This window comes from Aulonocara stuartgranti (assembly GCF_965226115.1).
Source record: "Aulonocara stuartgranti genome assembly, chromosome: 9".
In the NCBI taxonomy this organism is placed as follows: domain Eukaryota; kingdom Metazoa; phylum Chordata; class Actinopteri; order Cichliformes; family Cichlidae; genus Aulonocara; species Aulonocara stuartgranti.
Window position 1 is genome coordinate 23,824,669 of NC_138960.1, and position 22,867 is coordinate 23,847,535.

General features: G+C 41.4%; 1 protein-coding gene across 7 annotated transcripts in view; it reads right to left on the reverse strand.

Annotated features, from left to right (window-relative positions):
• LOC309714103 (sodium/hydrogen exchanger 9-like) overlaps positions 1-22,867 on the reverse strand; it is a 64,466-nt gene that overhangs the window by 18,870 nt on the left and 22,729 nt on the right. For all 7 annotated transcript variants that reach the window (XM_082546253.1, XM_082546250.1, XM_082546251.1 and 4 more), the window contains 6 exons: positions 20,850-20,988; positions 19,746-19,851; positions 16,805-16,893; positions 15,440-15,553; positions 12,462-12,573; positions 11,445-11,598 (listed from right to left, as the gene is read on the reverse strand). In XM_082546253.1, the coding sequence (XP_082402379.1) occupies positions 11,445-11,598; positions 12,462-12,573; positions 15,440-15,553; positions 16,805-16,893; positions 19,746-19,851; positions 20,850-20,988 (714 nt within the window). The remainder of the gene's footprint in view (positions 1-11,444; positions 11,599-12,461; positions 12,574-15,439; positions 15,554-16,804; positions 16,894-19,745; positions 19,852-20,849; positions 20,989-22,867) is intronic.

A 22,867-nucleotide genomic window follows, 5' to 3' on the forward strand; every position in this document is an offset into this window, starting at 1 on the left:
TCAGCTGTTTTGAGTGTAAAAGAAAGTGTAGGCACTATCAGATAAATGAAATGTTGGAAAAATAACAATTTTTCAATATAACGTAGTAGGAAATTTATATTTATATGTATTTTTGACTATTTATTTTCTCATCTTAGAACAAGTTAACCATAGCACAATGCCATCTTCTATCTAGATCCTGCTGTGCATCATATTATATACAAAGCAATGTAAAAAACAACAAAGAATATTATTACTGAATGTCAGTATTTCCTCACTGTGTGAAACAGTGTCACTTCAGCAGGAAGGAGCGTTTTTAGCTTTGTAGCCAGCTGAGTTGCTGGAGGTATCCAAAGATGGCTGGGAGTGGAGAAGCCTGTGCGAGCCAAAGATATTATTATTGTACAGAATTAATTTCCCCTCTTGCTGTCCACCTGCATGTCTCAGCATGTCATAAGGAAACTAAATTTAGTCTCGTGGACTTTGCGGGACAGTAACTGTCCAAAAGGATGCAACGTAACATCCCAATACTGCACAAATCCAACATGAATTCTTTTTTAACAATGTTTATTTTAGTCTTAGAGGGTCTACATGCATAGTGATAATATTATCAATGCTAAAGAAAGTTAAAGGTGAGTTTGGCAAGAACTACTAGTGGCTGTGAGTTTTTGTGAAGTAAGTAAAGAAGTAAAAAGTAAAGATGCTCAGATATTGAGCTGAAGGCTGAACTGCTTTATGACATCAACTTGAATAATGACTGTTAATAACTTACAAAGTGATTGAAAATATATTATTCGCCTCTTGCATTACTGCTGACAAGTCACCGCGTTGGCATCAGGGAAATCAAACCAGATTTAATCACAAATTTATTAATCTTTCAATAAGTCTGTTACTAGTCTAGTGGCATTTGCCGGCAACTGCTACATCATTCATACCTTTGGGGCAGAACAACCCCTTTAGCATGTCTTGATTTCTCCTTCTTTCCTGTTCTCACTCCTGCCAAACTACCCTAAAGGATATGAGATCAAGTGCCTTCTTTTGAGCCACGGCAGGCTCTAAGGGGATGTCTTAATCTTTGGTTGTCGTATTTGGATGCTGCCATCTCTTTCTTGTTGAGGATCAAGGGTGATGTCTGCCGACACCACCTAAATACATCAGGAGAATCTCAGAGAAAGAAATCACTGGTAACAAGACTAACTTGACAAAGCAATTCCAATAACTTCATCCTGTTTTGTATTTTATATGTTGCCCAGGGAAATGGGCTTGTTTCTTTCCACTGCAGAGGCAACTGTAGGAATGGTTGAATGGTTAACAGCACTCTGCTTTTAGATTATTCAGTATAGAGTACTTTGCTCCATAATGCCGGCTGTACAATGTAAAATTTGTCTCCTACGACTGCAGCCAGCTGGTCTGAACATTAGTCAAATGTATCTGATAAATCGCACGTCTCAAAAACTGGTATACTGTCATGTCTGGAGATGCACAGATGAATGTGTTGCAGCCACATAAGTGGCCTGCGATAGCTGATTCTGGGTTTTGACAGGGATATTATCAACAGGCTATCTTCCACCTGCTCACTCATCTGCTGCCTCATCATCCTCTACCTTCCTCAAAATGCTGCTGCTGCTGCTGTGGGGGAGATTGTTCTCTATATGTAGGTGCTGATGAAATTTTGAGGGCGAGTGGTGAATTATTTAAGAGGGAGGATTATGAAAGCAGTTTCTTGGCGCGTTGCTGGCGGGTATGAATCGATATGAGTCCTCCCCAGCCCCAACCCTTCCTTTCTTTTTTCTTTTTTTTTTTTGCCTTTGCTCCCCCTGAAACCACGGACCCTCTGAACAGAAGTCCAGACACATGGGCAGGGGGCCGTGGCAGCCTGGACAGCCAGATGTACTGTGCCCCATGAAATACAGTAGATGAGAAAGCAAGCAGAAACAAGACGGGATTGTTTATCTCTGTGTGTGTGTTTGAGCGTGCAAGAGATACAGAAGGGTCTAATTCAGACTGACCACATCCACGGGAACAGATGGCGCACTCAATGGCTGCCAAGACTGTTCTCCTTTTCCTCTGGTTCTGCCTTGGGGCAGGGGTCTAACAGTCAGGAGGCCGTACACTCAGATGCTGGGCACACATACACACAAACCCACATTTCTGTGGTGAAGTGTCACCCATAGCTATGTGCTGGTTGGTTCGCACAGATGCCTTCAATGATGATTTGATTGTATGGGCTTGATTTGTGCAGTGCCAATGCTCGGAGGCTTTCGAGGCCGAATAAACGACCATGTTCCCAGCACTCATTCTCCCGTTTCACTTGATTGTCTCTCAGTGAGTTAGTCTGCATCCATTTCGCTCTCTGTCTCTAGCCACCACCCCACACAGACACTCAGCTCCCTTCTATCTGCTGAAACAATACATTTTTCCTTCTTTCCTCATCTGTGTATTGGGAGTCCACATTTGACCAGCACTTTTGTCCTCTCTCTGGGTGATGATTTCCTGACTCTAGAAATAACAGTTGGGACTAAGAGTGCAGATTTCGGATCAAATGGTTAGGTTTTAGCCTTGTGGCTAGCCTTTGATATATATATCAAATCAAATGTTTTCTTTGCTACCCATAAGTCGGCATTTTGAATTAGGTATCTCAAATTTTACCACTTCCTGACTCAAACTTAAAATAGCTCATAATTGAGGAAATAACTTGATATTTTTAGTTATTTTGTAATAAAATCTAGGCAAAAAAGTGCTGTGTAGGGAAATGAGCTTCTCTAAATGTTTGCATGCTGACATAAACATTCAACTCGAAGCATCACTTTGGAAAGTTACAGCCTCAAAGAGATGTCCCAGACAGTATATGAAGATGTAGATTTTTAATGTGTCTCACCTTCTTGACTTCAGTGCTGCATTCCAAGTCTTGCCAATTAAGCTGTGAGTAAAATGTTTTAATAATTCATAAAAAACGAAGGCCCAAACTGTGAAAATAAGAACTAGGTTGTAAAGAAAATCATTTTCTTTTATGCAGTACAAAAATGAACTTGACTCAATTGATTCTTTCAATCTTTTCTGGCTGTCTCTCTCTCATTTTCTTTCTCCATCTTTCCTTCCAATGTGCCTGCCGTTAATTCTTCAAGAGGCAGACGGCTGAAATTATAGAGGGCTAAAAATAATGGCTCTATAAATAAAAGGTACCCATTGCGAGTGATTGAGAGGTGAGGTCGCGAGGCAGCTGGGGATGCTGGGAAAGCTGAATTCATTAGCCTTCTCCACTTCCAAAAGGAAGCTCCCACAACTCTCATACAAAAACAAACTGCACAGCCTCCTTGTAAACAGCACGCACAGTGATGCAGCCCTGGGATCCAGAGTGCTTCGAACTCTCTTCCTCTCTCTACCTCTGCAGCTCTCTGCAGTGCTGCAAATTTTGGCCCCGTCGATACCATCCATCAGTCCTCATTACCGCTTTCATTCTGAGCAGTCCATGCAGTCTGCATTCTTATAGCACTGTTCATCCACCAGCAGAGTGGAAAAATGTGCGCACACGAGCATTTGCATCTGTGAATACGTGAGAGGGCGTGCAGCAGAAGCACCCCACGTCTATTTTACTATTCAAACTCATGTGTGGATCCTCTTTGAGCCCACAGACACCTACCAATGTTACACACAAAACATACTGATCCAGTCCCAATATATTCTTCCCCACCTGTTTCCCTCTTTCTTTAAAAAGACCAAAAAAAATGTTCATCCACAAACCCTGTGTTTATTCCATTTGCATATTTTGCATCCTCATGCGAAATGTCCCTATTTCTGTATTTATAGCATCATTGTTCCCTGAAACACTCACATGAATACACACACATGTGGCTGCTTCTCTTGCCCTGATGTTCCTTTTAATGGTCCTCCTCCTCCCTCTGTATTGACGTCATATCCATTAGGTCGTGCCTCTGGGCCTTTTTAGTGAAAGCTGAAGCACAGGGCTCCAGTGTATGAGTCCTCCGTCCAGAGTCAATCTCCACCTGATAAACTTGCTGTATTGGCTGATCTGACAGATGCGGTTACCACGGCAATCTGTTTAGTCTTTGCACACTGCTACGACTATCAATCCACTATGAGAGTAACCTATTGAACTGTGTAGGAAAACCAGCACACCAAGAGCAGGTTGGATGCTCCCCTCAAGCTATCACCTTTTTTTTGTCTGCATCCACAAACACACACACACACACACACACACACACACACACACACACACACACACACACACACACACTATCTACACTCCTATGTGTGTTGATAGGTAAGGTAAGGTAGGACTATCTGTATCTGGTGCCCGAGAGTAACCCTGGCAGGCTAATGTGAAGAGATAACATTTCATGTCTGATCAGCATCAGAATCAGAATTTACCTTCATCTCCCAGCTTCCATCTGTCTCACGATGCTCCTCTTCAATAACATCCTTACCTAGGTCCCTACCTGTTCCAGGAACTAACCTTTTTTAAGACCTCGAATATGGCACTGAAGTCTCATCAACGCTGTAACCTTACAAGCTGAACTCCGTGACTGTTTTCCTCCTTCATAAATACAGAATGAGTTTGAAATACAACTTCAGCCTAAGCATAGCAGCGATTGCCAGGCTTCACTGGTATCAGTGTTGTGTTGCTTTGCCTAGACAAAACTGGCTAATGCCTGCTTGAGGTCATGAATATTTGGAGCTGAGAGCTCCTGCTGGAAAAAGACCAAGGGTGTATTTTGTTGGCAGATCCTCTTCCCTGAAGAGAGTCATCTGAAATGTTAAGTTAAAACCCGGCTCTTGGACACTTCAGAAGCTTAATCAGTGGTTGGTGCGGCTGGCTGAACTCACAAGTCCCCACTGTGTGAGAGCAATGAGACTAATACAATGAAAAATAAGATTTAACTTTCGGTACAGCAAAGGATGGGGAGAACAGAGACGTAAGGATAACAAAAACAAAACAAAAACAATAAGAAGAATAAGAAGTAAGCTGCCTTTTATATTGAAAAACAACAGTGACAAAGTGTTCAGGGCTCAGTATTGTAGCTTCAATCCATCACTGGATCATTGGCCTTCATTAATAATGAATGTGTTTTGTTGGCATACAAAGTGGAGTGCAAAAAATGGACAGATGCATGTTATGTGACAAAACAGACTGACAGGGAGACAGCTACCTAACCCCCTCAATCTATTCATTAAAAGGACTAAAGAAAGACGAGCATTCTTACAAGTTCTGATGTTCACAAGGCTATTGTACAGCTAAGATTGAAATCTCAATACTGAATATATATTGCATTTTTTAAGGGAAGAAATTATAGTATTTGTTCCCTGTCTAAATTTCAAAGTCATTCCTTGTTGTAGATTTGTTTTCTAATACACACCTTTCTTGTGTTTTTCCATCTTCCTTTGTTGCAAAGCAATCACTTTGACTGAACAGAATAAAGAATATACCAATGATGGATTTAAGCTTCTGTCTCTCTGTCCCCGTTGTCTTCTTTCATTAACAGAAGGGGCAAACCTATGCAGCAGCCATTCATCTTTGGAGTTCTTTGAAGTATCTTCCCTCCGATCAGGTTGACGTCTCTTTATTATGGGCAGTGTGTATTTGCCTGTGTACATGAGGATATGTGGCTGACTTTCCTCTCTCCTTCAGCCTACTATGAAGAGGGAGGATCTACACGTGTTAAGTCTTGTTCTAATACTTGGATAAGACTTGAAAAGGGCAAAAACTGCAAATGTACATTATAATTTGATGAAAGCTGCTGTTAAAGCTCCCAATATTGACACTTGAGAGGCAGATGGATGTCAAAGGCACAGAAAGAGAAGGCGAGAGGGAGTGAGAAAGAGATAAGAGGTCAGTGGGGCATGAAGGAGAGTAAGTGACATCAGTTTTCCACCCGTCCATCTGTCCTCTCAAAACAAGCAGGCCAGTCATTAGCCAGACTCCAGCTGTTATGCCTTAGCCTCCAAATTTTGAGGCTAAGGCATAACACACACACACACACACACACACACACACACACACACACACACACACACACACACACACACACACACACGCAGCAGAGAGCAAAGCCTGCCCTCAATAGGCACCATGAAGTATTTTGAAATGGCATAATTTCACAAAGGGCAAATGGGATACATGGGAGCTTTCTTCTCTTCTCACATCCTCGATCAATCATCTTCACGACATGAAGAACGCAGGTTACACAAGTCTATAGCCGACCTAGGCTCTTTGTGAGGCTGTACAATGCAAGAGCTGAGATTTTAGTAAAATGCTTACAATGATACTGTTAATAGTGATAGCTGGCAGTTAATTTTCACTATGCTTTCTGTCACAAGTTAGCCTCCTTGTTGTAGCTATGCACAGAGCTTATGTTGATAGAAATAACCTGTGTTTCCCCCAAAATTTGATTCTTTGGGGGTATTACTTCAAAACTAATTAAAAATGACTGAATTGACTGAACTCACATTTTTATTAAAACATTAAAAACACAAAGACGTATTCTGGTAATTACCAGTACTGTTAATTTAGGGCAGCTGTGGCATAAACCTTACATTGTGCGTTGGTTTAGTAATTTTAAGCAATGTATGTTTTTTTGCCAATAAATGCATGAGTATGCAAAGCACCAGTTCACTGCTAGTAATAGATGATCATAAATAATAACAGTGATTGAGGAAAATGATGACATTCAAACTGAAATGGCTTGAAGAGGACATGACTGGCTATTCTTCAAAGCCTACTGGCCCCAGACTGCTCACTGTGACTGAGTTTCAAATCCCCCAAGGGGCACCCTGCCACCTCCAGCCCACATTAAAGCCGAGGAGACGGACCGAGACTGAGAACACACACTATGCATCTGAGTGTGTCTCTGCGTTTTGTTTTTTCCACAGGCCAACATATAATTATGTCAACTATTTATAGCTGTTATAATTATCGGTGCCATGCATCAGATGAATATAGCAAAAATAAAAATGATTTGAAAGTAACTTGTTCTGAAGTCCACTGCAATCTGCCCCAATGTTTAAACACTGGCTTTGCAATAACAATAAAATTCCTCCTGCTGTCAGACTTTACTGCACTGCATCAAGGTTGAGCTTTCATCTTTGGTTGGTTAGCTCCTCCTGCACTTGATTGCACTTCAGTGAAAACAGAACCTCCTTTTTTTGTTCCTTTTTAATGTTATTTTTGGAGTCTTTATTTTGGGAGTTGGTCTTCCAAAATTTGTGTTGCACCCCCTGCTGAGTACAACAACATCTCTGGAGGTTGCCGTTGAGCTTACGAAAGAAGCGCAACAATGCAGAGGAGGAGAACCAGAGAATATAACGATTACACGGCTTTGCAGTTGCGTCTCAATATATCAATAATTACAAGGGACTGTACGATCAAGAAAAATAGCATTTTCATTACCACGTGCAGTAAGGTGTAAATAATCAGTTTATTTTGTGGCATCATGATGAAACTCATGCTGCTGTGAGTGTGGGCAATAATGTACCCTGAAATTGAGACTGAAATGGAGGAACTGTAGAGGGAGAGGAGGACTGGGAGACAGTCTAGCTTTAAAAGCACATTTCATCAAGTGAAGTGTGATGTCTGGACAGTGAGCTGAAAACTGAGGGAGTCTTTTATTACACAGTGCTCATATGGTCCATGGTTTTAACAGTCTATCTAAGCATGCAGCACATGAATTTCACATTGCAGTCTAAAAGACTCTTCACCCCCTCTAAGCTCAGCTCACTCGTGTGTAGCATGCATCAATGGATTTGTATTCGTGTACTTGTTTGTGTGTCTGTGTAGCACAACGTGAGCCTCTATAGATAGAAGAATAGAGGGAAAAAAAAACAGTGCAATCAAATACATTTTCCCCCATTTGTGCCTGGCTATAAAAGCTACTTTCTTTGTCCTTCTTGAATTCTTGTGTCCACTTTGTGGTTAGAAAACTCCCAGTATCTTTTATAATGAGAGATAAAATTCTGATGTCAGTTTGTAAACAACCTTCACTGACAGATAATCTGGTCATTTCCTGTCTTAGGCAGTCATGTAAAAAAATGAAAGTTTCCTATGAAGTCCAGTGAAACAACAAAGAACACCCCATGCCCTCATTATCTTGTTAAACCACCTTGAGCAGCAGTAACTGGAAGAAATCATTTTCTGTCTCTCACATGGTTGTGGAAGAATTTAGGCCAACTCTTCTTTACACCATTGTTTCAGTTCATCGAGGTTTGAAGGCACTCCTTTACGCACAGCTCTCTTAAGGTCCTGCCAGAGCTTTTCAATCAGGTTCAAGTCCAGACTTGAACAGGGCAAAGGCAAAAACATGATTATTTTATTTGCCAGCCATTCTGTTGCAGACTCTTGGCTGTGTTTGGGAGCATTGTGCTGTTGCACAACTCAATCTGGACCAAGCTTTAGGTGATGGGCAGATGGTCTCACATTTGACTCTAGAATACTTTAGTATACAGAGTTTATAATAAACTCAATGAGTGCAAGCTGCCCAAGTCCTTTTGCTGCAAAACAAATCCAAATGGCAACTGTCAAGTACCCCACCGTGCTTGACAGTTGGTATGAGGTGTTCACGCTGATATGCTGTGCTTGGTTTTTACTAAACATGGTACTGCACATTATGGCCAAACATCTCTGCTTTGATGTCGTCCGTCCAAAGGACATTGCTTCCAGATGTCTTGAAGTTTGTTCAGATGCAACTTTGCAAAGCTAAGCTGTGCTCCCATGTTGTTTTTAGATAGAAGAGGCTTTCTCCAGGTAACTATCCAAATAAGCCATATTTGTTCAGTCTTTTAACTAAACTATTTTTCTGTCATGCACTTTAACATTTAAGGTCTGTAGACTCACAGACAGTATCTCTTGTGTTGTTGTTTTTTTTCCCTGTAACGTCCACGCCTGGGAAAATTATGTAATTTTGTTAGCACATACCTGATCGCTCCATACAAGCAAAACTGCCAAAACTTCTGTTTTATCGAGCTGCTCACACTTGCTGATTATCAGTTAATCAAGTGCATCTGATTAACAGCACCTGGCTGCTGGTTACCCATTTAATTCCCATGGAGGCAGAAAGGGTGTGCTTAAGTTTTTCACAAGTCTACGCATGTAAGAGCACTCTGATATGCTTTTATGCACCCACATATCTTTTCAGTAGCAAATTACCTATAATAGAAGAGAATACGACATAAAGAAGTCTCGCCGTAGCATTTATAAATAGCACTTTACATACAGATTTTTGTACCTTTGCTTTCTGACCAAGAGGCAGTGCAGACTCCAAATATTTCTCCTTAGTTTTACAAGTTATAGCTTCTTGTGTTTTTCAAGTTCTTTCTAACTCTGCACACCCTCTTGCACTGTATATACAGAAATAATTTTACACAGAGTACAACTTTCAAAGACTCCTCCACAAAACCACTTTATATTTCAAAGATGGAATAGGAGGTAAATTTGCTCCAGGTGAAGAAATGTAATGTATTATTCACCAAAATGAAGTCTTTCAAAATTGCTTCTTGTCCCTTTACTTCATGCAATCGGTTGAGGGAAGGGAGATGAAGAGGGAAGCAGTCGTGGGAGTTTGGGATGGGAAGTGAGGAAAAGAGTTATTCTCTGAAACATGACAGCCCTGGAGGCACGACGCACTGTACTGTGATGCGTTGACGGAATGACTACTCATAAAGACAGTCATGTCATGTGGATAAACAGCGGGCAGATGCATTATTCAGGACAAATATCCACAGGTGCACATGTAGAGTATGTACACAGACACAAAAGCAAGAAGAAGGGAGGGAGTGGGAGGTATAACAGCAATACAACTCAACAGCTCTCTCTAAATGTAAGGGTCTAACATAATGGATGTAAAGATTTACAGTACATGCCAGTACAAATCAAATTAAAGAAATATACATGATTTAACCAGCTAGAGATGGTTGTGGGTGGAAATGAGAGTAGATCAGCAGTTTCTGAAACATTGCGATGCTCCATGATGAATTCAGTAGGTTGTCTTGACCATATCTACATGTGTAAATGAGTTGCTGCCACGTTATTGGCCAATTAGATATTTGTATTATCAGTTAACTGAGCAAGTGTACCTAATAGAGTGTCTGATTTTTGTATATGTTTTGTTTTTTTTACTTTAGCTGTACAAAAAGCTTTACAAAATGTTTCTCGTCCCACAAATGTTGGCAAATCTGCTCTCCATGGCACTGGCCGTCCTTTGGTTGCAACTCAGTGTCTCGCTCAAAGACACTTCAGTATGCGGAGTGGCTGAGGACTGAACTGCTTGATTAGTGGACAGCCAAATGCCTTAAAACGTTCGCAAAGCAGTTCAGCTTGTACCACACAAAAGAGGAGGGTTTGTGGATACAAATCCAGCACCCGGGGAGATCTCACACGGATACTGGCTCTTTCTCTGGTTCATAAACTGTAGAATTACAATTAAATGAAGCTTATTTGACTATAAAAGCTCAAATGAACAACTAGATTCAATTACAAAAGCCAATCTGCAATTCATTAGCAGCAGGTTAGCTCCAGGTTTTGCTTCTCATCACAAATTGTGCTGCTGTGTGTTTCAATTTCCCATCAAAGGAGCTTTTGGACCTACTGTACAGCTGGACTGACGCAATCCTACAAGCCAGATCTCATCCTAAGATCCTCAGGCACACATTTAGCTCTTCTTTACTTACTGTATATTCTTTTACTGTTTTGTTTTTTGTTGTTTTTTTGCCCTTGATCAACATTTGTTTATGGTTTATCTTTTCCACTTAACAAAATTTGTCCATATTCATCATTTTATTAATTTTTATTGAAGTGTCATTTATACTTGAAAATCAGGCCGTGTTCACTATTATGTACTTCCTATTATTATACCGAACACTTTGTTTTTAGTTGATTTGTAAGGATATCTTTCTTAGAGTTGCATCAAGCTGAAACCATGTACACCGCACAGACTTCTTTCACAGACTGTGGGAGTCAATTATACCACTGTGATCTGGGCCATAGATTACCCTTTAACAATATAAGTATCTAATTACCGCCTTGCATCCTTTACGCCTCTTCTGCGCTCTTTAATCATTATCACCCACTGGCCTTGATCGCAGTATACAGACTTTAAATCTTTCGATATGCGCGCCCATATATATATATATATATATATGAGCACATATTTTACTATTATCTGTGTGGAGCACCTGTGCACTCCAGCTGTGCCAGTCACTAATGGAGGGCACGTTTGCACAAAGGCTGTGTGTGGATGGTGAGGAAGAAGAGGAGGGGGCTTCAGAATTCAAATGTGCTCCTTTTACAAAGAGCTGTTGTATTTTGAGAGAGAATACATGTGAGAGTCTAATTAAGTAAATTTGTGGGCACTGGCAGAACAAATGAAGAAGACACAGATGGGCAGATGGAGAGACAGGACGACAGGTCTTTCGCGCATCCCACTATCTGTATCACTCGACAAGGTGTTTGAACCAACCTGATGTCCAGACGCCGCAGCATGGGATCAGCAGCCGTACCAAGTACCCAGATGGTGAAGACAATCATCAGCAGGGTGGTGGTGAAGATGGTGTGACTCACTTCTTTAGCTGTGACTTTTACAGCCAGTCTAAAAGCCACAGCCCCCCTCAAACCTGAGGCAAGAGAAGACATTTCTGAGCAAACAGCTGGATTAATGCCTTCCATTAAACCACCAGATAACCATCTACCAACCAATTACACAGAAACTGAGCCAGTTAATAACTCTGTCAATGGGTAACAAATAACACCCTGACAGTCACTATCATTGACCACTTGCTGACCAGCAAATAGCCCTGAAACAAACTCCAAGATTGCTGTACAGTGGTAACATAATGCTTAAAGCCAAAACAATTCCCAGAGCAAATCCTTTTCTGCCACGAGAAAAAAAAGAAAGATGAGGGAGGTGATAGCGGCGACGGTGGGGGAGTTTTGAAAAATAGCAAAACAAGAGCTTTTTATAAAGAAACCTTACGTAAGACGTAAAGTGGGTCAGACAAGCAGAGAAACATGCTGCTGTGGCGCTACCCCACATCAAAGGTTCCCTTCTCCTGCATCATCAAATCATTCAGGGTGCCAACCGCTAGTCTCAGATACCTCAGATAAGTAAGACTAAGACTTCTATATATGCTTCCACTCACAGGTAACAAATAGATAAAAAGCTTCTTTAAAAAACATAAATCTCAAATTCAGACAGTATTGATTAATGCAAAAATTCTTCCTCCAACAAGGTGAATTATTCTAAACCCCGAGGTAGGTGCTGGTCTTTGTGTTCGCCTTAACTGACTTAATGCGCACACCAGCTCGCACTTGTTCCACAGAGGACACATTTTCTCAGCATCTCTACTCATGCCATTAGCTGCAGGCGAAGAGGAGAGTGGAATAATTAGAGCTTTCATGGGATAAATCAGGGTGAAAGTTTTCTTCTTCTCCCCCCCTTCTCTCGTAGCAAAAACAACAACTAGAATGAAAAGTGTACCTGCAAACATCATGAAGTGCTGGAACTTGCAAGGTATCTTGTTTGTGCGACCCAGGTTCAGCAGGAAAGATAAGGGGTAGATGTTGAATGCTCTTGAAATAAAGACGGACAGCTGTATGCATTGAATGCAGATTAAGGAGAACATTTATGAGACTTGCAGGTTTCACGGAAAGTTGATCATTCGGTCTTATACTGTCGAAAATCTGCCGGGGAATAAAAAAGTGCCGTAAATCACACTGGTTAACTGGATATCATTGATAAGTAATCACATTTTTTGCTCAATTTTCTGCATCCAGAAATAAATAAATGCAACACTGTGAGGTCAGGCTATAGACGTCCACCTGTGAATAACACTAAATATTACGCATGTGCGCAAACACGCGAAGAAAAAAAATCTCTGGATATTTTCCGTTTGGGATGAAAACACGGCAACGTGGCACCATGCCGAGGCATGAAGCCAATCAGGCTGCGCCAGCTGTCTCTGCCCTCCACACACACTTTGATGTCTCACGTAGGATGAGACTGAATGCTAAGTGTCCTGGGCAGAAGTTATCAAGATGATATCTGTACAATTACCAGGGAGATAGCTGCCATCCAGGATACACGTCACGTCATCAGTCATGCTTTTAGAAGAAGTTAGAAATACAGCCTCAGATCCTCTCATAGGTTTTTTTTTCCCTTTTTGATAGTCTGACGTAAGTTAAGGGTAAGCTGAGTGAACCAAAGTGAAGAGGGTTTGGAAAGCTCTTTGCTCTTAAAAAAGAAAAAAAAAGATCCTCTTTGAAATTTGTTGCATAAAAACTAATCTGTGCAGACAGGTAACCCTTCTTTGGTATCAGAAAGAGAAGGGATTTGAGTTTATCCTTAGTAAGTCTAAATATAACGGTATAAATAAAGGGACCAATATTTTAGGCAGGACACCTCGGCCTGACAGGGCTATTACTAAAACAGTACTCCCTCGCACCCTGCAGTCAATATTACATCTCACGCACCCTATGGATTTTCAAAAGCAATATCCTGCTCCCAAAAGCAGTCATTTTTCTTTATCAAAGGCCTCTGAGCTATTCGAATGGAGGTAATTAAGCACTTTCATCTCAGCCTAATTTCCAATAAAGCCTATCTCTATTGTCACTGGCAAAGGCTGCAAGCTACAGCGATTAAAATCTACAGCATAACCAAAGAGCGATTAACAGGGTGGAATCACTGGGGTTATTTCTTTTTCATAGACACTTTTAGAGCCGTAAAACTGGAAACCGACATCCACTTATTCATGTTTGTCCATCCGGTTGATCTTCCTGTATATGTAGATAGCTAGCCGGAGCTTTTTAAAACTCTGATTAAATTCCTGTGCACTTGTTCCCCACATTTCCTGACTTCCATCTAATGAAGGCGGATTGCCAAAAACACATTTTAAAGAAATCAGACCCAATGCTCAAATCATTTGTTTCTTTTCTTTCTTTCTTTTTTTGCTGGACATAAGAGTACTGGAATAAAGAATCTGCTCAGTCAACTATTTCTACGGCCCCTTTGACCCTATGGTAGAAGATGGATTGTAATAATAATTGCTGGCCATCTGGGCACTGGACTGTGAAAGAACAGCTCCTTGGAGTGCAGCCACTAGAGTCGCTCCTCCAGCATACACTATGGTCGTGCCAGCTCTCAGGAAAGGACAATTGTACAGCAAGCAGCCATCAGTCCATCACTGCCCAATCATTTCTCTCAGAAAGCAAAGCTGACGGATACAATAAAGCTTCTGAACACGAGACATCTGTTATGATAGTAAGATTTTTCTATTTATCATTAAAGAGCAGATCGTTTTTTGATAAGATGACTCGAGTTCTATCGCCATTGTACTCTGGTCTACAGAGGCTGCTGCCAGGGGAGAAACATATGCATCTCCTGCCTGTGATGGATTTCTTCCTGTATCATATTTGACACTATATGCAAAATATTAAATCTAGGCAGAAGCTATGATCGTTGGATGTCTCCGAGCATATTTTTTTCAAAACCTGGCATTTATTTTTGATATCAACTGTGATTTTTTTCTGCTAAACAGCATAAACATCTAGATGTCAAGACTAGCTGATTAATGTAACAGGTTTTTGGTCTAATTTTAAACACTGTAAAGTGACAGAAAAGTAAGAAAAATGGCAAATTCTCTCATTTTCGTTGCTATAAGATAAACGTGAGGCGGCACGGTGGTGTGATAGTTAGCACTGATGTCTTACACCAAGAAGATTCAAATCAGCCAGGCAGCTTAGGGCTCGTTTGTGTAGAGTTTGCATATTCTCCTTCCCACAGTCCAAACACATTCATGTTAATTGGTGATTCTAAACTGGCTGTAGGTGTGAATGGTTGTCTGTCTCTCTGCATTAGCCCTAAAACTTGTCCGGGGTGGGGCTGCTTGCTCTACGATAGCTGGAATATTTTTGCTGATTAATTTTGTGCTTCGTTATTCACATTCACAATATGATTCATATTTGAAATGCAACCAATCAATATTTTCTCATTTTTGTGCAAAAGACAGAACAGAAAGCGTAAATCTTTACATCGTGTTAAAGATGCAGAAAAAGCTAAAACAGCGTCATCTTCAATCCGCTAAATGAAAGAACGGTAAGATTATTTTAAACAGCAAAAAGATTTAAACAGTTTAATTACAGCGTTGCTAAAGAAAAACCAAACAAAAACATCAGTAACAATAAGAATCTGTAGAGATCTTGACTGCCGGAAACCAGCTGGATGACATTTGCAGAGCTCTCAAGATCACCGCCCCTCCCTCTCTCCCCCAAGGACTGGGGAAGTAACAGTATTGCAATGAGGTAGCAAGAAATACAACAGGATAACCAGTATGATCTACTAAATGACTTGTCATTAAACTAATAGGAGACAGAACTGAGTCCTATTCCTGAGATGGGAGTGGAATTCAGAAGCTGCACAACAGGGGGTAAAGTCCTCTGTCATACAGCAGAAAAGGATACAAGTGCCCCAGAAATGAAGTATGGTTCAAATTTATGGCAAGTGAACTTCAACAATATATATCCCATGTAGCCGAAGATGGAAATCTCCCCGAGGAAGTTGAAGACTTCAAAGAGCTGCAAATTATAAAAGGAATTGAGAGGATCGTGAGAGAGATGTGTGTATGCTTGCTGTTAGAAACACATAAATCTATTTACAGAGTTTCATTCTGGGTATCTGCCTCCCCTTGAGGACAAATGGGCCAAACAAGCAGGGCACAAGTGAGTGTTTATGGTTAGGCCATATTAAGGTTAAGGTAGGGGTCAGAATCAGCCGAGCACTGAGTACACAATGAGTGACATCCTCTGAAAAAACAACTTTGTGTGCCGAAAGATGGCTGAAAGTGAAGTAGAGGAATGGATAAATAGCATTAGATCTGTACAAACACGACAAATCCAGTGTTTATGTTATTCCCTTTGAGGCGGCAGCTGCAAACATCTACAGCTCGAGGGCATAATGTGGTTTCCTGTAACAGCAGACATGTTCTTGTCATCATCTTTGTGTGATATAATTTCATTTGAAGCGTACTGGGGATAAAACAGCACATCTTTAGGGACCCAAAAAGTCATATGCTAATGAACTCTGCTTTTTATTAGAAGATTATTACAACTCATCGACTCAGGCTCCAGCTTGTCATGTTCTAAGCCAAGCTGAGGAACTTTGGTGTCATATACTGTTCATGCAATGGCATTAAAGAGATGATACAATTTCATTAACCATATTTTTTATTTCTTATATGATTTAGAGCTCTGGTTAAAAAAAAAAAGATATCCAGCTGAATAAGTGCACTTTTTGGGGATCATAGAAAGAAAAGTATCGGTCCCACTAGCTATTCAACTACTGCCTGTATACACTCAATCACATTTTACCATAAGCTGCATGTATAAACCCTAAAAAATACAGATAGAGGCATTCTGCCAAGTGAACATGCTCTCCTGCATAGCCAGTCCACTTTATAGGCAGAGGCTTCAACTGTGCTGCCTTTTAGGAGTGTCTGTGATAAACAGTTAGCTGCACTATGGTGCTGATAATGAATAATAAATGCACAAATAAGTATATGTGTGTACTTCTGATTTGTTTTGCTCCTCTATGAAGCTTGCTGGCAAAGTGTGACCGTGTGCTAGCCTCCATCTGTGCTCAGCCTTTTAAGTAGATAGCTGGAGACTGATGTCCCACACGGACGCCCGCTGGACAACTGAGCACTAATGGCAATTAATGAGTGCGAACTGCAAATGCTGGCGACAAGAGTCATTCTACACAAACGAGAAGACTAAAAATGACTGTCAAGCAAAAGGAAAACAAGTTTCAGTTGCGCTCCGTTAACCCACCTGCTTGATCCTTGCCCTGCCCTCAGAGGACAAGTTGAGAACTGTGTACCTTGCCTGACTCAAGCCGCAAAACATCACTGCCACAATACCTGAAAGATAAACAATACTTCTGAAATGAATGAAAATTCAAAAATGATATAGCCCCCCCCCCCCCCCCCCCACCACCACCACCACCACCACCACCACCCCCCCAAACATCCACAGCATCTTCTAAATGTGAACATTTACATTTTGTGGACAAAGCTCATAGATGAGAATCCTGTCAACAGCAGGGAGTTGATAATGCGCCGGATCTGATCAGCTGAAAGTATGCAAAACCACTTATATGTGCATATATTAGTAATCAGGATGAGAGAATCTGTATGTTTGGGAGCTGCTTAACACACAGAGGCTTGAGACTTGTCACGCTGAGAATATGGTGTAGGAGGTTCTACCATCACAGGAGGATCATTTCTGAAAAGAGCTTTTGTCTCCATGGTTCAATCCATGTTTTTTTGTTAACAAGCCAGAGATGAGATACTTTCTCTCATTCATTCCCCCTGTCCTATTTATTAAAAAAAAAAAAAAAAAAAAAAAAAAAAATGACAAAGGATGAACTGAAGCTCTGCCATCACGTAATGTCGCATACTGCTGTTTCTGATGTCATTTAAAAGGAAAAAAAAAAATAAAATAAAATAAAAAAAACAAGCCAGAGATGCCGACATTCAGAAAAAAGTGGGGAGATGAGGACAAAGATAAATTAAATAAAAGCACTGTTAGAGTAATTCATGTAAGCACTGGTTTATAACATCCAAAAATTAAGCCCTCCTGTGTGCAGCCACTCATATAAAAATTAACCGGATCAGACCAGCCCAACCTTGCATCCACCCACTCTCCTGGTTCCAATAAAAATGTGCTGCCCAAACCAACTCAAGCATATTTATATATCTGATAAAAACATTTACTTGTCCAGATACATGAGGCTCTGGAAACGATTAAAAAAAAAAGTTTTAAAAGTGATATAATCACAATCACAATGTCAGTTGCGTGGGAGGAGATACTAACAAAAAACAAATGCACGACAAGCAAAGTACAAAAGGGAAAGACGTACAGACAGCAGCCTCTGCTCCTAAGACAGAGGGTGGAGAGAGTGATTAGGCTCACAGGGGAGGCTGGTTGGACCAGAGAGCTAGAGTTTGAAGCACAAAGCATGAAAGGTGGGCTGCTGCCTCGCAGGACACGCTTGGTTCATTGCAGAAATTCGATTTCACATTTTAGCTTCCTTCGCATTGAGCGAATAACAGAAGGTGGAAAAATGTGAAACTGCTGCGATGGGTATAGCAATAGGTAGAAGACAGGGTTGGCTGTAATAAATATGGCAGCAGAGACAAAATAGCAGCTGTGGTTCAGACTGCTAAATTAAGCCAGTCCATTAGTCTCTCTTCACCATCCGCCTTTACATCGGGATGCTGACATGGACCTGCACTATGCTAGTTCCAGTAATGCTTGGTCAAAATATACCTCTTAGCATTGTGCAACGCCATCTAATGGAGCACGCCATCGTGGCAGATCTCATTTTGGTTCCATTTGGTTGGGGGCAACAACATCGTCCTTGGTTTACATAACACTGACAGAGATAACACATCACCTGTCTGCTGCATTAAGTCTCTTTCTAAGTCTTTTCCACACAGAGCACTTTGCAACAGATTAGATGCTTCTCATAATGAGCAGTTGTGAGGGGCATAAGATTAATGACAGCAGGGCTCCCTGCAAGGCTGAGGGTCATTAGACACACCCTCACTAAACTCTAGCAATTAACAGAGACAGAAAGAGCCTCGATTACCAAAGGACACCAGGGAGGACTCGCATCAGTCATTGCATTCTTTGGTATGATGTGCTGCCTCATCTCAAAGCGACCATTAAACGCCTTTACCGTTAATGCTGTATAGGGTATAGGGTACCATTCATCACCGAAACAGTAATTTTCACTACCTAGACAACAATATCAGCATTAAACTAGATTTTATAACAGTAAAGGTTTCAGGTCAAAACAAAGTATTAAAACCAGCCCAGGAAATGCATGTAGAAATATACTTCCACTAGAAAACTAGAGGCTCTGAGAATTACCGACTGAGGTTTTTCTGTGGTGCGACTCCCACACTGGGCAGTATTTAAAATGCGCTTTATAAACAGGGCATCTGGAATTTAATGGACAAAGGTCAAGCTTTTTCATTAAAACCATCTTCTCTGCCTCCACAGGCCACAGGGAGCAGTGCCAAGGAAGAGAGAGCATTAATACTAATGTGCGCTAATGTATACTCGACTTATATTTCAAAACAACATTACACCACATCAGTAAAGAAACAGAAGACAATTCTAGGCAGCAGAGTCGAGAAATGGTCTTTTCCAAACATGAGCTTGCAAAGATACGTCATTACTTTGACTTTCTTAAAGAGCAGCCACTCTGGGTAAGGACCTGTAAGTGGTGTCATCTCCAAACTAAAACTACAAGCGTTCTCAGGGAGAAGCAGCTATTTTAAAGTAAGAAGAATAGGACTGGTACTTCCAGTTGTCTGTGATGAGAAGATTCTTGGAACAATGCAAAACACTTTGTTGGTTAAAGAGTGCATCTGACTGAGAGATCACTGACTGTACAGGGAGTGTTGGTTGATTGACAAAAAAACCCAAAAAACTGAATCTTGTATGCAAGCAGGGAATTGTGCAGATGGTCATGACTGGACAGCAGTATGTGCGCACATTATTTCCAGGTTTTTGGAGTGTGAGTGGAAACAGAAAATGCCTTGAAGCCAGTCAAACAGATGCTGGGTGTCACTGATACTGTAGAGCAGTATGCGAGCCAGCGGGAGCAGTTGAGAAGAGACGCCTGAGGGGAGAAGGGCAGCTACCCAGAGCACTGACATGGCCACAGACACACAAACAACATAAGTCACACAGTGTTCACCTGATAGCCCACAGGCTTCAGCCGAGAGGTAGCTGCTCCAGGACAGCAAGAAGAAGACTGACGTTTCCAGGAGGGGATTTTCATGCAGCCGAGTGAATTTGGTGAGGTGAAATGAAAGTTAAAGATACATAAGATAATCATGAAGTATTTAACACTTTGCATCAGGCCAGGGTTCATATTGCAAATGCAGGACAAATTTCCCACTGTTGCACAAGTGCATTCCAGTGCTACAGTCTGGAGAAACTGTGGTACGCTGCCTGCAAAAATAAAGCAACTGCAAATAGTGCTCAACAAGCCAGGGGATCGCCCATACAGAGTAAACGCGGGCAGTGAGCTCCACTGTCCCACATCCCCTCCGGCAAAGCTTGGGTGCAAACCATAGAGCAATATTTTACACGGTGTTCTGGGCAAAACAGTAGGCACTAGAATTTTCATATTTCTGACAGCCACATAGAAAGAAACGAAGGGTAAGTTTGGCTACTGGAAATATTACAAAGTTAGGCCTGAAGGGTATTTAATAGGCTGCGCTTAAAATACTCCTCGGGCATGCAATAATAAAAATACACCTTCTTAAGCCTGATTGTTTTTGTAATTAATAAGGACAGGTGTGGTTATTAATTAAAAGATAAATGAGCAACTACACATCAAGGTGAATTTCTTTAACAAATAGCAGACACAAGAGCAGGATGCTGCTATGGTTAGCATCAGCAAAATCTAATAAATGCTCACTTTGTGGTTTGCCTACACCCAGAGATTAGTCACTGTAAATAAGAGCTGAGTCCTGGCCCAAACCCCTCATGACACATACCCATTTTTCATCCTAAAGTCTAATTACTTGAAGATCAGAGAGAAACGCCGGACAACGGCGCAAGTCGAAACTTCATCATAGGCTATTGGCTTGATTGACGACCTCTCTGCAGCCATTAATGTCGCAGGAGCACTTTAGACTTTAGCTGCATCGCTTTTGTTGGTAAAAGTGGTACAGTAGGGGTTTGTTAGAGAAGCAATTATAGTGTTGAGGAACAGGATATACTGCGGCGGATGCTGAGGTGATAATTGAGTCTGGGGTGTAGAGGCAGAGATGGGACGGGATGAAAAGGATATGAGGGCTGTTATTACTGTGAAAATGAGACCTAAGAGGAAGGAGCCAATGAGCACTATGAGAAAAAAAACAAAGGCGTGGAGAAAGGCAGTGGGGTTGAAGATGAGTCCTGCATTCATCTGGGTGTAGGTGGTGATGGCACTAGGAGAAACATGAAGCAAATGCAAACAGAGCCGTTATGGAACAAAAACAAGCCAGAGGCATAATTACAACAGAGACACTTTGATTGCTACAGATGCTGAGAATACAAATAAAAAAAAAACAAAAACGTTTATGACTCTGCAATAAGAACAGTCATCAGAAATATGACCAACTGGGTTCTTAGTGGAAAACAATGAGCATAAATTTACATTCTTATTATGCTGAGCTAAGTGCTATTTACTGGAGTCATTCCTTTTTTAGATTACATGGTTTCCCTTAGAACTTCCATCTTTTCCCGAAAAAGAAAAAAAATATATTAGGATTTTTTCTTTGTTTCAGAGACATCTCAGTGTAGTTAGTAAGAAACAAGTAAAAAAAAAAAAAAAAAAAAAAAAAAAAAAAAAAGATGGCAGCATTATTCACACTGCTATAAATATTTACTTTGTGAGAGGAAGGGAGGCCTCCATATGGAAGTCATTGAGTGCAAAAGAGGCCTCACAGGGAGGACAGAGGGAGGAAGAAATTGTGTGCATGTCTGTGTGTGGTGGGATGGAGGGGGTGCCTGTGGTAATGCAAGCCCAGACAAGCGACCAAGAGAGTGGCTGATGAACCAGTCTGCCTTTGTGGAATGACACAGTCTCTTTAGCCGGCAAAGACCCTCCCATGTACTCCCCCGTGGACTTAGATTGTTTTAAATGAAACACAAACTATGGAATCAGCAAAAACGGTAGCAAAGTGGCACTTGTTTTGTTTCCCTGCATTTAATGGGACCCAGAGCTACTGCTCACAGTAAAGAAACAAACACACCGCACACAGCATCTGGTAGCCACTCATATATACTGTAAGTATAAGATGTCTTATACTCCTACTAACATTAAAATAGTTTTGTTTCTGCAATTTCAGTACCATCAGGCTGGAATGAGCAAGCACACATCACAACAGGCCCTAATCTCTATAGCGGGAGGGGAAGAATCAGTCAAGCTATGGTAATGAGCTCAGCATGCTGAAAAGGGGAAATCTATTACCCCCCTCTCCTCCCTGAAAAGAAAGACTCCTGTGGTGCATTTGCCCACTAGTCAGTGATCAGAGTGACCTTCTGGAGACTGTAACTTCAGATGGTTTGGGCTGTTATCCCAGTTGAGATCCCAAGATGTTAAAGCAGGACCTGGCTGAATGGTGGCTGGGTCAGGGCTGCTGCAGCAGGACGTTTTGCGACTGTGAGATGGCACATCAGCGTAAGGTTGAGCTGCTCTGGGAGCTTGTTAAAATTCTAGTGCCAGGACCCTGCCTGGCTCACTAATAAGGGCCAGCTTTGTGCATGGGGCCAGGGCGACCGGCAGGCGAGTGACCAAGTCGAGTGAAAGGAGATGGCATGTAGGCTGGTCACGCCACTCTAAGAACAAACAGAACACTATCTGACTCTTTGTCTGGGAAGAATTGCAGGCTCCCTCCTCCACCGTACAATGTACACAATGCAACAATTTGCGCTCCCCTTCTAGGAATTGGCAAGCATATTTATTCAATTGGAAAGCGAGATGTCAGAATGTCAGGTTCTATATATTTGCATCAGTCTTTTTAAAGATAATAAGCACAGATGTTATCTCTCCTCCTGCTTTATTTGTGTGTCTGCCTGCTTGTCTGTGACTGTGGAGATGTGAGTTTTCGCCCCTCTCTGTCTCCGGCTTGCCATCTGCTTTCACATCTACACGACTAGCTCTGCTCACTAGCATTGTGTAAACAGAGCAGACAATGACAGCAATGTGCGAGGACAGAAGCATGCATAGTTTTGTAAAAAGCTGGAGAAAAGGGGAAAGAATTAAGCAAATGAAATGCATGGAGAATGCATGACTGCATCCTGGCTGCTCTGAGTTTCCAAGAA